The 14995-nt window shown below is 33.5% G+C and overlaps 3 protein-coding genes across 3 annotated transcripts; all 3 read right to left on the bottom strand.

Moving 5' to 3' along the window:
• Positions 1–5750, bottom strand: LOC136061222 (proline-rich receptor-like protein kinase PERK1). The gene is made up of 7 exons (XM_065765086.1): positions 5319–5750; positions 5123–5209; positions 3241–3311; positions 2055–2140; positions 1545–1692; positions 853–1014; positions 1–474 (listed from the first exon to the last, which is right to left on the bottom strand). The coding sequence occupies exons 1-7, from the start codon at positions 5707–5709 to the stop codon at positions 280–282; spliced, it is 1140 nt and encodes a 379-aa protein (XP_065621158.1). The 5' UTR covers positions 5710–5750; the 3' UTR covers positions 1–279.
• A 638-nt stretch (positions 5751–6388) lies between these two features.
• Positions 6389–8916, bottom strand: LOC136061068 (proline-rich receptor-like protein kinase PERK2). Its single transcript, XM_065765077.1, has 2 exons — positions 8400–8916; positions 6389–6789 (listed from the first exon to the last, which is right to left on the bottom strand). The coding sequence occupies exons 1-2, from the start codon at positions 8914–8916 to the stop codon at positions 6389–6391; spliced, it is 918 nt and encodes a 305-aa protein (XP_065621149.1).
• A 2709-nt stretch (positions 8917–11625) lies between these two features.
• LOC111987773 (pentatricopeptide repeat-containing protein At2g30780) lies at positions 11626–14124 on the bottom strand. Its single transcript, XM_024019515.2, has 2 exons — positions 13678–14124; positions 11626–13119 (listed from the first exon to the last, which is right to left on the bottom strand). Exons 1-2 carry the CDS (start codon positions 13951–13953, stop codon positions 12121–12123), a joined length of 1275 nt encoding a protein of 424 aa, XP_023875283.2. The 5' UTR covers positions 13954–14124; the 3' UTR covers positions 11626–12120.
• Positions 14125–14995: the final 871 nt, after the last annotated feature.

Raw genomic sequence — 14995 nt, 5'->3', positions numbered from 1 at the left:
GTATTTAATCATGCAGTGGCTAAGCGCAATGATAAGCATCATCACCTATCATGCTTCCACGATAAACTTTAAATGCAACCACATATAACAAATATTGAACAGAGTGAGTAAGAAAATTTAATCAATTTTAGTACCCCCTGCCTCCCCATTTTTTATCTCAAGCAAATGAAGTAAAAAAATCCAATAGGAAATCCCCCAGAAAGAAAAAGCAAGTGTTCCAAGGGACAAAAATAGCATTCCATATATTGGCTCTCCATCCTCATCTCTGCCATCTTAATCTCAGTTTGTTTGGTGGGACTCACTGCTTGAGCTAGATGGGTAACGACCAAACTCACTGGTGGTTCCACTATTGTACTTACTGGTGCCATATCCATGACCTTCAAATATCGACTTCATGTATGTATTGCCATGCTCCAGTTGCATTTCCTCACCAAGAGCCGTCAGAGAAACATGTCCTTCTAAAACATGAACTATCTGCTTGGTTTCAAACAAATTTATTTAAAAAAAAAAATAGTTACAGACACTGAATAAATATTTCTTATTTTGCACTTAGTTTTTTAGATATTCAGAAGAATACTATCACGGGTCAATAAAACTTAACAATACACCATTCCAACTAGGGGGACTTGGACAGTCGAAGAGGCCATGTGAGTAGGGGGTGCTAAAGAATATGTAAGTTGCCTGAATACATGCGCGCACACACACACACGACTTCTTTTTTTTCATTATTGAATAAAGAAAAGCATTTCTTAGTTTTCGGTAATATTTGAACTCTATATTTTCCAAATTAGTGGGGTTTCCTACTCTTCTTAATACTTGCTCAAAGAAAAAAGGAACAGGAAAAAGGATTACTTGGCTCATTGGTGGACGATTGCATGCTGTATAGCGCACACAAGCAGCAGCACAAGCAACCATTTTAGTCATCTCATCGGGGTCGTAATTACCCAGCAATCTTGGATCAACAAGAGCATCGAAATTGCTATCCATTCGTGCTTTAGAGAGCAAAGGCCTAGCCTATAGTGTCAAGGCAAATAAATGTGGTTAATCAAAAGAAGACTCATAGTTCTGCAGCTGCACTCAAGAATATTTGAAGTTCAAAAGAAATACTTTCACCAAATGATTCAAATGGTTCTCTTGTACCATATATTTGATCTCATATTGCTTAATTGACAACAAGCATACTTGGTCTTGCATGAAAGCATATATGAATGTTGACTAACATGACTAACACTAAATTTGATAAAATAAGAATGTTGCAACCATATGAAAATAACTTGAAACTTCAGTTTCAAACCAATGATTTGGTGGTTTCTAAACCAATATTAGATGCTATTAAATTACCCCATCATCTCAGTTCATCAAACCATATGGAAATAACTTGAATAAAAATGTTGCATTCATATAGAAATAACTTTAATATTGAGTTTCAAACCAATGATTTGGTGGTTTCTAAACCACTATTAGGTGCTATTAAATTTCCCCGTCATCTCAGTTCATCAAACCATCTAAAGGAGATGTTATAGTAGTGATGCAAGAGAACTCACAAATTCAGCCAGGCCTATATTCGTTGATGACTGTGCTTGGCTGATAGGTAATCGTCCAGTTATGAGTTCTAAGAGCATGACTCCATACGAATAAACGTCTGATTTATCTGTTACTTTACCACTTGATGCATACTCTGGAGCCAGGTACCTGAAAGAAATAAGCATTTACGTTGGTTGAAAACATGTATCACTCAATGCTATTCATGGCTATGGTTATCCTAATGAATTTGTAAATGACAAGTTAATCACGCTAAAGAACATGAGTTTAAATGTTCACAAAACTCAAAAATAGAGAGAGAGAAAGGTCAACTTATTTAAGTCAAGTTAGACTTAGATCCAATGCTTGAGGATTACTCAAAGTAGCACTAGATAAAAAGTAAACTTAGTTGATCACATAAAAGATGGAATTGTGAGAATGACAAAGTTCATCTTAATATTTATCCAATAATTATATATAGAAGTAATGTACACTGATCTAGTATTGTAATATTAGAACATGAATGATCTTACCCGAAGGTTCCCACCACTCGAGTAGAGATGTGAGTAATGTCAGCAGTGGTATCTGAAAATATTTTGGCCAGTCCAAAGTCGGCAACCTGAAAATAATATTTTTGATTATTAACATTTAACATGATATATGTAGAGATTCTTGATTTTCATTTCACATCATGTATAGATCATTAAACGAGTGGATGAATTATCAACAAAAAAAAATCTAAAAGGAGTGTCTTGAAGTTACTTCAACTTACGAGTGGATGAGTTTTATCAATCAAATATCTGGTTTAATGGAACAGATTTCCAGAAACAAACTTCATTTGAAGATCTAAAACATTTTCTGAACAATAGCAAAAACAAACACAAAAAAGGAGAAGACGAAGAAGAAGAAGCAGGAGTCCCACCTTTGCCTCAAACTTAGAGTTAAGAAGAATATTCGATGCCTTGATATCACGATGAATGATTTTTGGATGACCTGCAGGAATGAATAACTTTAATTAGACCTTGAAACTAATATTCTTAAGCAAGAGACGTTCTTATGAGTAACTACTAATCACAAACACATGGGATCGATTAATGAAGGAGCATTGCTAGAAATTTTTATATGAAGAGCCAACTTATGATACTAATTTATTAACTTATACAAACTTCCATAAATATGCACAAACACAGATATCTATACACATATAATTTAGTATCATCCACAGTGAATTCTTTGAGTTTTCAATTTTAATATAAGTTATCAAATTATCAACTAAAGTGAGTATAAATTTTTTAATTGAACTAATAAAGTATTCAAAGATATGAATGGTTCAAAACCTTAATAGACAAAAACACATTTTACAATAAAAAATGAATGAGAAAAAGAAAAAAAAAATTCTCTATAACACTAGACCAATTGGACAATTTTTTTAAGAGTATCATTGGACTAGCTCAAATATTGAAGGGGGTCAAGTCTCATTTTTGTAGGCTAATAATTAAAATGTTAAATATTTATATATAATATTAAAATATACTTAAAATTTTGGGGGCCCTTGGCTCTTCAACTTACGAGTGGATGAGTTTTATCAATCAAATATCTGGTTTAATGGAACAGATTTCCAGAAACAAACTTCATTTGAAGATCTAAAACATTTTCTGAACAATAGCAAAAACAAACACAAAAAAGGAGAAGACGAAGAAGAAGAAGCAGGAGTCCCACCTTTGCCTCAAACTTAGAGTTAAGAAGAATATTCGATGCCTTGATATCACGATGAATGATTTTTGGATGACCTGCAGGAATGAATAACTTTAATTAGACCTTGAAACTAATATTCTTAAGCAAGAGACGTTCTTATGAGTAACTACTAATCACAAACACATGGGATCGATTAATGAAGGAGCATTGCTAGAAATTTTTATATGAAGAGCCAACTTATGATACTAATTTATTAACTTATACAAACTTCCATAAATATGCACAAACACAGATATCTATACACATATAATTTAGTATCATCCAAAGTGAATTCTTTGAGTTTTCATTTTTAATATAAGTTATCAAATTATCAACTAAAGTGAGTATAAATTTTTTAATTAAACTAATAAAGTATTCAAAAATATGAATGGTTCAAAACCTTAATAGACAAAAACACATTTTACAATAAAAAATGAATGAGAAAAAGAAAAAAAAAATTCTCTATAATACTAGACCAATTGGACAATTTTTTTAGGAGTATCATTGGACTAGCTCAAATATTGAAGGGGGTCAAGTCTCATTTTTGTAGGCTAATAATTAAAATGTTAAATATTTATATATAATATTAAAATATACTTAAAATTTTGGGGGCCCTTGGCCCCCACTCGTACATGTAGCTCTCCCCCTAGATGAATAGGATTCATAAAAATAATGAGGCAATAATCTATTATTGTACACAAAACACATACACGAACACAAATTTGTCAAATAAAAAAAAAAACATCAGCCCAAAACATAATTGAATTGATTAACATAATAATATTGATAATATTTTGATAACACTATATTGTAACATGCAAATTTGATACGGTAATTAAAAAAGAAATATTAGTGAAAAAAATAGTAAGAAAAAAAAAAAACCTAGCAAAAGAGAAACAAAATAGAAAAAATTGCAAGTATTGACAATATTTTTTGGTACGCAGAACTTGGAATGGAAGGGGGAGAGAGATGCAAAGGGTGTATTAACCAAATTTAGGTAGAAACAAACTCCTCGGCTGCAAATTACACCGACAGTGAACTTGATGTTTTTGCTTTTCGGTCTTTAATATACATTTTTTTTTTTTTTTCTTGGTTTCGTGGAGCTGTAGGCCACTGTGCTTGGCTGTTTTTGGCCTTTATGTAATACAGCTCCTGGTCCAAGGTCTTTTCTTTGTAATTTTCCATTTCATACATTAATGTACTTCTATCTTTGACGTCAAAAAAAAAAAAAAAAAAAAAAAAAGGAGGAAGGTTGCAATAAAATAAGAGATTAGAGTGAGAAATTATGAAGGAATAAGAATAGGGAAAATAAGGAGATAAATGCTAAATAAATTTAACTATAAAATATAAGAAGACGTAAAGGAGATAATTGAATAAGGCTTTAAACGAAATGAATTTAGAAAAAAAAAAAAAAAAACCTAAAAAAAAGAAGGAAAAAATGTTAATAATGTGGTGCAAAAGGAGTTTTGGAAAATTAAATGCAATACTTTCATTATTATATACGGTATAAATTTAATAAGAAGTCGAGCCTTGCTGTTAAGTAGATGGTAATTTAATACAATTAGACTAGGAATTCACTTTATAATGTTATACATAACTGATGATGTGAAGAGGAAATTGACATTAAGTTCAACACGAGTAATGTAGTCGATGGATATGTGAGGCTGGTGATTTTAAGAAAAAAGTTAAAAATCTTACACTTTACCACTACATCAGACAGAAGTTATAGATTAATTGCTCAACACCAAAGCATACCTACCAAAGTTATTAATACTGTCATGCACAAGAATTTCTCAAACTTGGACCGCAACTAGAACACCATAAAATCATTCTTAAGAGAGAGACATAGCAAGTGTGAAAAACTTACAATCTTCATGAAGATATGCTAGTCCTTTTGCAGACCCAACAGCGATTTTCATTCTATATGCCCAGTTCATCACAGGTTGCTCTTCTCCTGCAGTGCATTAATGTATTTTTTTTTCCAGTGACACTAACACCATATATGAAAGATAGAAAATTGTATTGGTTATATATCAGAAACATCATGCAGATAATAGGCTTACTATGTAAGTGGAATGCCAAGGTTTTGTTTGAAACAAACTCATAAACAAGCAACCTCTCAGCCCCAGTAATGCAGTACCCAACTAATGAAACAAGATGTTTGTGGTGAACCCTACTAATGGTCTCCACCTCAGCCTGAAATTCTCTCTCCCCTTGATGGCTATCTATCTTTAATTGCTTGACTGCAACTTCTTGCCCACCTGGAAGGACACCCTTGTGTACGTACCCGAAGCCGCCTTGTCCAAGAAGGTTGGCCTTAGAGAAACCATTGGTGGCTACCATTAATTGATCATATGTGAAAACTACACATGAAAAACCCAAGGCAGCACCAGGGCGTGGAGATGGAATTTCAGACACTGGACTAAGTAATCCAGAACGTCCTTTGCTGCTCATGTGAGAAGGTTGGGGAAATGGATTTGGTAACACCTTGAGAAACTGTGCCCTTGATCGTAGAACATTCTTTTGTGGATAATGTTGGGGTAGTACTGCAACATAACATATTTATCAATAAGACTAACCACCCAAAAAAAAAAGAAGGGTTTATTAGCAGAATAGATTCAATAATTACGACTAAATGCATGTGCCTTAAATTAAACATGAAAAAGAATTACTATAAACATTATTCGGAAAATCATAAGCAGGTATACATCCCAGGAAAATTCCAAATTTAGGCTACAAAACCTAAAGTAATATCTAAATGATAGTTTCATCATGACAAAGCCTAAGAAGCCAACCGGGTGGTTCAACCATAGAATATAATTAAAAAAAGTAAGGCCTTTCATCAAGGAAAAAAAAAAAGACAGCTTCTACTGGCCAATAGAATGTCTTATCTATCGGATTGTTAAAAACTTAATAAGGCCAAAAATGTAATTAACAAAAATTATTTTTAAAAATATTATATTTTGTTTGAATGTTGTGCATTCTATTAATACATTTTATTATGTTTACGGTAGTTTAAGAGAATAAAAATTTGCAATCCCTAAATATTTTCTCTTCCTTTCTCATTCTATCAAAATTAAAATTAAAATGAATAGTTTTGCAGACAATATCATTACTAAAATCCACCGTTCAATTATGAAACAAGATGTTTGTGGTGAACCCTACTAATGGTCTCCACCTCAGCCTGAAATTCTCTCTCCCCTTGATGGCTATCTATCTTTAATTGCTTGACTGCAACTTCTTGCCCACCTGGAAGGACACCCTTGTGTACGTACCCGAAGCCGCCTTGTCCAAGAAGGTTGGCCTTAGAGAAACCATTGGTGGCTACCATTAATTGATCATATGTGAAAACTACACATGAAAAACCCAAGGCAGCACCAGGGCGTGGAGATGGAATTTCAGACACTGGACTAAGTAATCCAGAACGTCCTTTGCTGCTCATGTGAGAAGGTTGGGGAAATGGATTTGGTAACACCTTGAGAAACTGTGCCCTTGATCGTAGAACATTCTTTTGTGGATAATGTTGGGGTAGTACTGCAACATAACATATTTATCAATAAGACTAACCACCCAAAAAAAAAAGAAGGGTTTATTAGCAGAATAGATTCAATAATTACGACTAAATGCATGTGCCTTAAATTAAACATGAAAAAGAATTACTATAAACATTATTCGGAAAATCATAAGCAGGTATACATCCCAGGAAAATTCCAAATTTAGGCTACAAAACCTAAAGTAATATCTAAATGATAGTTTCATCATGACAAAGCCTAAGAAGCCAACCGGGGTGGTTCAACCATAGAATATAATTAAAAAAAGTAAGGCCTTTCATCAAGGAAAAAAAAAAAGACAGCTTCTACTGGCCAATAGAATGTCTTATCTATCGGATTGTTAAAAACTTAATAAGGCCAAAAATGTAATTAACAAAAATTATTTTTAAAAATATTATATTTTGTTTGAATGTTGTGCATTCTATTAATACATTTTATTATGTTTACGGTAGTTTAAGAGAATAAAAATTTGCAATCCCTAAAAATTTTCTCTTCCGTTCTCATTCTATCAAAATTAAAATTAAAATGAATAGTTTTGCAGACAATATCATTACTAAAATCCACCGTTCAATACCTCTTAAGTTTAATATATAATGTCAAGGGAGATAATGGCTAGTCGTAGACAAGATATTTATTATGATACTGATTATTAAATTTATTTTTATAATTAAAATTTTTAAAAATGAAAGTAAATAGTCCAACTAACATATTAAGTTATGTAAAAAGGCTAGGCTAGATTAATTAACTTATAAAATATTAATTGACAATACATCTTATATTTGCACATACAGAAATAAATTATCCAAAATTAAAATTAATAAAATTCTATTTAAGATAGAATATGTCATAAGAAAGAGAGTGAATTAGTGATATTACCAATTGAAAATGAAATCTTAGCCGAAGTTGAAAACCCAAAAACATAATTAGTAATAATCTTGCATCTTAAAAGGCAAGAAAAATCTATTTAAATATATATATATATATATATATATTATTTAATTAATATTTAAAATACTAGAAGTTTCTCCTAAAAAGTATTAGGTTTAGATGAATCCATTTGAAGTAGATTTTGAGCAAGGTTTCAAATAGATTATTGAGGTATTTAATATAAACAACACTATTTAAAATTTACAAGTTTAAAAAAAAAAATTATTTTAATATGCTTTACGCATAAATCCTAATAGTAATGGGGCCATTGCATGAAAGGCATTTAAGGAATATTAGATTTGAAGAAATGTCAAACCAATTGTTGAAAATGCATTTTGTTTGTTATCATAATCATTAGTTTTATGATAATGGCTCAAATTATGACTGCGAAAGTAAATCTAGTCCCTAGTCTGTTTTTGTTTATCTTTGTTTTGATTTGCTCCGAAAAATAAGTGATATTGGTTGTAAAAATTCTAATAGTAAATTTTTCGGATGTGGTGGAATGTGTTAATTTTCAATATTTTTCTTTTTCTTTAACATGGTAGCATCTTAATGAATTTCCATCAGATTCCCATTAATACAAAATAAAGATATCAATGAAGAATTCACACGAATGTTTTGTAGAAAACTTTGCCAAACATAAAACAAACATTTAAGATCTCTCACCTTTTGAGGCCACGTAGTAACCCTCATTCTTTTTTTCATGCTTATTTTTTCTCCGGCAAAAAACAAAATATATGCCAATCACAATAGCCAGAATACCAATGAAACATCCTACTACAATCCCGGTTGATACATGTGGTGGCAGAGGTGGAGATGTGATGGGACTGTTTGTAGCCTGAGGAGATGGCGGAGACAATGCTAAAGGCGGTACTAGTGACCCACTAGGAGTTGTAGGAGTAGTTCTTGGCAGTGATGGAGAGACTGGTGGGGTTGGTGGAGAAATAGTGTGTGGTGAGGGTCTCGCAGATGGAGGATTTGGAGGTAATGAAGGTGTAGGAATAGGAGGAGGAGGAGGAGAAGTACTGTGTGGTGGTTTTAAAGGCTGAGAAGGAAGTGGTGGTGGTGGAGGTGGTTGTGGAGAAGGAGGAGAAGTTAGAGGAGTTTGTGATTGATTTGTTGGAGAAGGAGAAGAAGAAGGTAGAGGAGACAATGATAATGGTGATGTTTGTGGACTAGCCATTGTTTGCAAAACAGGTGGTGATAGAGAAGAAGAAAATATGGGGTGTGATTTGATTTGTTTTGTATGTAAAGGGTTATTATGGGTGTGAACACATTAGTTTCGACCAATTCAAAACTATGAATTCTAGTTATTTCGAATTTCGAGATATATATTACTGTTATCACGGGTGGATTTCGAATGGGATTTTTATCTATCTTCCACTGCAATGATATCAAAATGAATTTCGATCATTTTGGAATTTGGATATCCAAAATCAATATTGGTATCGCACTATTATTGATTGTTGGACAATTAAAAATTAAAGTTAATTACAATAAATATTAAATTTTATTTTAAATTTCTTCTTATTTTATTAATTAAAATTTAGTTCAAGTAGAATTTTGAATTTCATGAAATTTAGATGGTAAAGTTTTATCTAAATTGAACTATTCTAATAATTAAAATAAAATCATATAATTAGATGAGTTAAAGTATAATTTTTAACCATCATGCATTATTGGTGTATTTCTATTTTGTATATAAAAAAAAAAAGTATAAATTTTAATTCTTTAAAACTTTGTTTTTGATAATTTAATATTTAATTTAAAAAGGGAGATAAAATAAATTTTGTTTTTGAAACTTTAGGTAATAAAATTTTAGCTAAATTAATCTATCCTAATAAGAATAATATATAAAATAATAAATTTAATAATGAATGACAATGTAGCCACTTGCCTTGAGGGAAAATATAGACTCATGATACAGTCACAATTTTTAATACGCAATTTTTATTATATAGTATACAATATATCATGATATTAGATTGAAAAAAAAAAATGGTTTAACTGTGAGTTAAATTCTAATGAAAAAGCGGAACTGCCATAAAAAGATTAAGGAACATTGTAGATGACTCTTTATTTAGTCTCGACTCTCAACAAGTCCAACGTATAACAAATGCCAGAAAAATATATATAGTCTTCTTTTTATTTATTTTACTCTTTCATGTGGCCAAGCCATTAAACTCCGGTAAGAGGAGGAGTGGCTTTGGAAGGTAGAGAGACAAGTTTTGGGAAACGATGGACGTGGCACTCATGCACATTGACACCTACATGCTTGAGTGTATGTTTCAAGGAATGAGAAACCATGTTCTAGCCAAGCGTGTCTGTTTTACACACCAAACTATACATACCCATACATATAAGGCCACACGACTAAATAAAACAGTAAAATGTGATACAAATAGCCATCCTAATTCCAAGTAAACGTTCATCATATTATCCAAGAACAAGTCAATCGAATGACCAAACACTTATATCAAACTCAGGTTCACTCTCTCTCTCTCTCTCTCTCTCCCAAGTTCTCAACTGATGATGCTTGAAGAACAAGGGTAATTGTAATGGAGGTTGGCTGTGTTCTTGAAGAGCACGGGTAGGTTTTAGTGGCAATGGAAGAGGTGGGCTCAGCCGAAGACACAACCCTCTCCTTCCCCCAAAGGTCTAGCCGAGCTCTTCAAGAGATAAGCTATTATTCCAACTTAAGGGAATGCAATGTGGAAATTGAAATTAGACATTTAGGTTTTGGGTATAAAGGGAAATCAAAAGAGGAAAATCTATACTGATGTGAGGAAACAAACTTTTTACTTCACCTTCATTTTCCCCCAAGCATCCACAATGTGCACTATTTAGGTTTTGATGTTAAACTAAAATTGTGTTTTTAAGACATGATTTATGTATAACATAAATACTATTGAATTTTTGCATTATAGATATCCAAATATTAAAGGTTTGGATGTCGTGCTTCACCAAAAGCGAACTCAATACTGATGGATCTTGCTAGAGTGGATCGGACAGAGCTGGATGTGGAGGTTTGGTGAGGGATGAGCACGGCAATTGGGTTGGGGGTTTTACTCGACATATTGGCTCAACCAATAGTTTCATTGCAGAGCTATGGGGGCTTAGAGAGTGGCTGCTGCTCTGCTGCAACTTAAAGATTGATTCACTTGTTGTTGAATTGGATGCTCAAGCTGTGGTGGAGGTTTTTAAGAATGCTGCTTATGTCAACAATGTCATTTCTCCTCTTTTGGATGATTGTAGGCGCTTGGCAGCTCCCTTCAACGTATTCGGTTTAACCATTGCTACCGCCAAGCCAATCGATGTGCTGATTTGCTGGCTAGGATGGGTGCTATCCAGGTTTCAGATTTTCTTTCTTTTAGTAGTCCACCTGTGGACATTTGTAGTGCCTTTGAGGATGACTGTAATGGTGTGTTGTTCAACAGGATGTGTCCTGTTCTTGATGTAATTGTTTAGCTGTTTTTAATGCATCGTCTTTTACCAAAAAATAAATAAATGTGATTCCTCACCATTATGCATCCTCTACATAACAAGCTCTGACATTATTGATGCTTGTATTTCATCACCACTGGATAACTCACATTTGTACTTGCATCGCCACCTGAATTCATATGGCTTTACTTAGATACCACCATAACATGTCACAACTAACAGCTAGTGTTGTTTGTTGCTGGATGTCTTTTGTCTCTACTGAATCTCTCACTGCCAATGTTGGACACTCTTGTTGAACCTCTGAATATCATGTGGTGCCACTGGATACCTTTCGACACCAACAAGCAACTAGAACTTGTTGAAGGCTATACAAATAATTTTAACAGTACTAGATCACCTCACAACCACGCTTAACATTGTTGGATGCTTTATGATAAAGCTACCTCGATGAAGGAAAATTTATTTCTTCCCTATATTGCTAATTTCATTTTCTACATAATCCTTCATGTAACTTTACTTATTAGCAGTACAACAGTAACAGAACGCACAACCCATTAGTACAAGTTTCAGACTCGACTATCCCATAAATCTGGTTCTAGCCATTAATGTATCAAAGTACAACACGTTCTTGTGAAAAGACCCCAACACAATATAACCAGAAGTATGTCAATAAAAGAATCAAGAGAATCAACCTATTGACAAGCAAAACTATTAGGGGAATGACTCAATTCTACACAGAGGAATCCCTACTCCTTTTTTAAGCTAACATATACCGTAGCTCTGTATTTTCCATGGTTTCTCACATGCGTTCATCTCTCTTGAAAGGAGCCAAACATTTTAAGCTCGCTGGTACAGAAGCATTTGTATGCATTTCAGGCTTCAGCCAATGCTACACTTACATATGAAAGATCATAGCAATTTTCTTTGAACATGATACAGGATGCTATGACAATCCAGCTGACAGCATATGTTTCATAACCATATCTAATTTTTCAGATAAACCTGCTCGCCTATAGCCAGCTATCAACAAATCATAAGTTGATCTTGTAAGCACATAATAACCCTTCATATGTTCCAAAAATAAGTCTAGACGATCATAAGCTGCCCTCCTGAAGTAACAACAAATTACCTTCTCAACATCATCTGGGCAGTTGAATGACAAACCTTGTTTTAACAACCTACCAACAGAATATTCTACATCATCCAATCTATCTGAACTGGCATACATCCTAATAATCCCACAGTGCACCCGTGACAGAATCTCAGAAGCTTGATTGGCATTCATTACAGTTACAAGTAACTCCTCCATATCTTCCACTGTCCCAACTTCAACATACAACCTCACAAGCCTCTCAGCCATCCGGCTACTAATTTCCCACCCACCATCAAGCACAAATTTCAAGAACTCTTTCACTTGATCAAAACTTTTCCGCTTGCAAAGCCCTTCAAGCATGTTCTCCAATATAGGAATGTTAGGCATGACTCCAGACGCCATCATTTCTTCATATAATTTATCAGCACTATCATATTTTCTTGCTTTAACAAAACCTGAAATTAGAGATTCATAGGTTTGAAGATCAACGGAGAACCCAGCAGCCGTTTTGGCCGAGTACCAAGCTTGCATGGCATCAGCATTTCCCAAACTTGAGAACGCATATATGAAAGCATCGTAAGTGTCGGAATTGGGCTTATAGCCCTCAGAGATCTCCATTATCTCAAATAAGCTGCGGGCTGTCACTAAATTACCTGAAGACAAGCAAGCACTTATAAGGGAATTGAAAACAGAAGAAGTGGGTTTAACTCCATGAGCCTCCATAGAAGTAAAGACACGCATAGCGAGAGGGAGATTCTGAACCTTTCCACAAAGATACATCAACTCAGAGAAGGAATCGTGGTCTCTCACATTCTCCACCAGCATGTTCTCTAGTCTCCATTCCAAAACCTGACCACTCAAATAATTGGATATTATGGGTATAACTGTGAATTTGAAAACTATGACAATATGGGATTACAGTAACAAAAAGTTCACATTAAATATCACAAATATACCAGGATTCAAATGCTTGCAAACTATTCAAATTCCAATTACGACAATATGACATTCTTACTTTATGACCAGTAGCAGACTCACACTCTCACAGGCTCACAGTCACTGACACAACTTTCAGTTTACAGTTCAATACCAATACATTGGCTACTGATCACAAATTACAGAAAAGCTCAAACTTTCATGTAAAAATCACATATTTATGAACCAAAGTTTTCAGAAACGTGGGCGGAAGAAATCCTCTATTGTTTCTAGTCAATGCCCCATTTGGTTGCTGTGTAAACGTAAGGAAGATAGAAACTTACCCCGAAAAAAAAAAAAATTCACCTTCCATTTATGATAAAAGTTCCAAATTTTCATTTTTCCTTTCTTTTCTCACACTTTCTCAGAGACCAAACAGTGCAAAGTGGTGAATAGAAAGAAAGAAAAAAAAGACTGAAATTTGAAAATTACCAGGTGGGCTTTCTGAGGAGACGAAGATCTGAGAGAAATGACAAGGGATTCCCAGGAATCTCCGAAGCTTTTGAGAGCACAAGTGTCCTCTGAATCCAGTGCACTTCTAATTCGTGAGTTTGGGACCTGAAGCAATTTCGCCACAAGAGGATTGGAAATGGGATTGAGCAGTTTGTTGTTACAGAACAAACGTTGTATTACCAGAAACTGAGGCATTGATGTTAACGTTAAACCTCTTTGAGAAGAGATTGATAAAACCCTGAGAATTGTTGCCATTGTTTTTCTGTTCTTTTTTTCTTTGGTTTTTTGGTGGCTGGGTTTTACGTTTTGAGGAGTGGAAATGGAAAGGGGGTGTTTGGACGCAGGAATATGCAGAGGAAATTGACGTCGTTTCTATAGGTCTAAAATATCTCGTTTCCAAACTAATTAGATTTTTTATTTCCTAAGGCTTTTTTTTTTTTTTTTTTTTTGAGATAGAGAGAGAGTTTTATTTCCTAAGTAAGTTGTGAATGTGTGTAATCACCTAAATAAATAGTGCAAATCAGGTTTCTAAACTTGTGCATATCACCTAAATAAATAGTGTTTGTTGCTAATCTGATTTATAAAGTTCAAGTTATGTCCTATAGTTCCGAATTGTTAAATTTTCTTATATTTATAGAAAGGGAAATGTTCATTCTCATCTTTTAACTAAACATGCTATAAGCATTGAAGAGTTTTCAATTTGAATTAAGAGAGTCCTTGTTTTTAGAACAAACTCTTCTGCATGATATATTCGTTACTAATATTTCCTAATAAAGTTCTTGTGTTTTTATCCACACACAAAAAAAAAAAAAAAAAAAAAAACAAACAAACAAACAAAAAACAAATAGTGCATATCAAGTTTCTAAACTTGTCCTGGATGTTTGATATACACAATATTATAAATTCCTTAGACGTGAGGCATCTAAACCTTTAAATAGTGGATATCAAACTACAGAATTATAAAAATCTTCTTAAAAGTATGGTTATTAGGTTTCCAAACCTATTTGGATTTTGTATCACCAAACCAAATCGTGGATGTTTGATAATCTTTCCAAAACAAAGCTTACACAAGTGTACTTCATTATACACATTCATTGTGTACCTAAGCAATAATACAAGTGCAAGGCACACAATAAGTGCAATGACCAACATCTCTTTGCCATGAATCTCTTCACTTATAGTTGCTATAATTCCCTTAACGATACAGTTGTATCAACGACAGATGCTGACACTGTTTGCTCATTGGTGGGCAAAAACCATCATTGAGAACCACAACCAAACTTGTCCTTCGCACAAA

Source organism: Quercus suber, unplaced genomic scaffold, assembly GCF_002906115.3.
Source record: "Quercus suber isolate HL8 unplaced genomic scaffold, Cork oak 2.0 scaffold_606, whole genome shotgun sequence".
In the NCBI taxonomy this organism is placed as follows: domain Eukaryota; kingdom Viridiplantae; phylum Streptophyta; class Magnoliopsida; order Fagales; family Fagaceae; genus Quercus; species Quercus suber.
Note: the sequence above shows the minus strand (reverse complement) of the source record. Positions and strands in the feature narration are given on the sequence as shown.

What these genes read in the sequence shown, in the direction of transcription:
- LOC136061222 (XM_065765086.1), bottom strand. Translation starts at nt 5,709, where the DNA reads ATGAGCAGCAAAGGACGTTCTGGATTACTTAGTCCAGTGTCTGAAATT. An exon ending in CGAGTGGTGGGAACCTTCGG is followed by an intron (nt 1,693 to 2,054) that starts GTAAGATCATTC and finishes TATTTCTTTCAG; the next exon opens with GTACCTGGCTCCAGAGTATG. An exon ending in ATCGTCCACCAATGAGCCAA is followed by an intron (nt 475 to 852) that starts GTAATCCTTTTT and finishes GAAACCAAGCAG; the next exon opens with ATAGTTCATGTTTTAGAAGG.
- LOC136061068 (XM_065765077.1), bottom strand. Translation starts at nt 8,916, where the DNA reads ATGGCTAGTCCACAAACATCACCATTATCATTGTCTCCTCTACCTTCT. An exon ending in TTACTACGTGGCCTCAAAAG is followed by an intron (nt 6,790 to 8,399) that starts GTGAGAGATCTT and finishes GTTATGTTGCAG; the next exon opens with TACTACCCCAACATTATCCA.
- LOC111987773 (XM_024019515.2), bottom strand. Translation starts at nt 13,953, where the DNA reads ATGGCAACAATTCTCAGGGTTTTATCAATCTCTTCTCAAAGAGGTTTA. An exon ending in CTCCTCAGAAAGCCCACCTG is followed by an intron (nt 13,120 to 13,677) that starts GTAATTTTCAAA and finishes TTGAGTGGTCAG; the next exon opens with GTTTTGGAATGGAGACTAGA.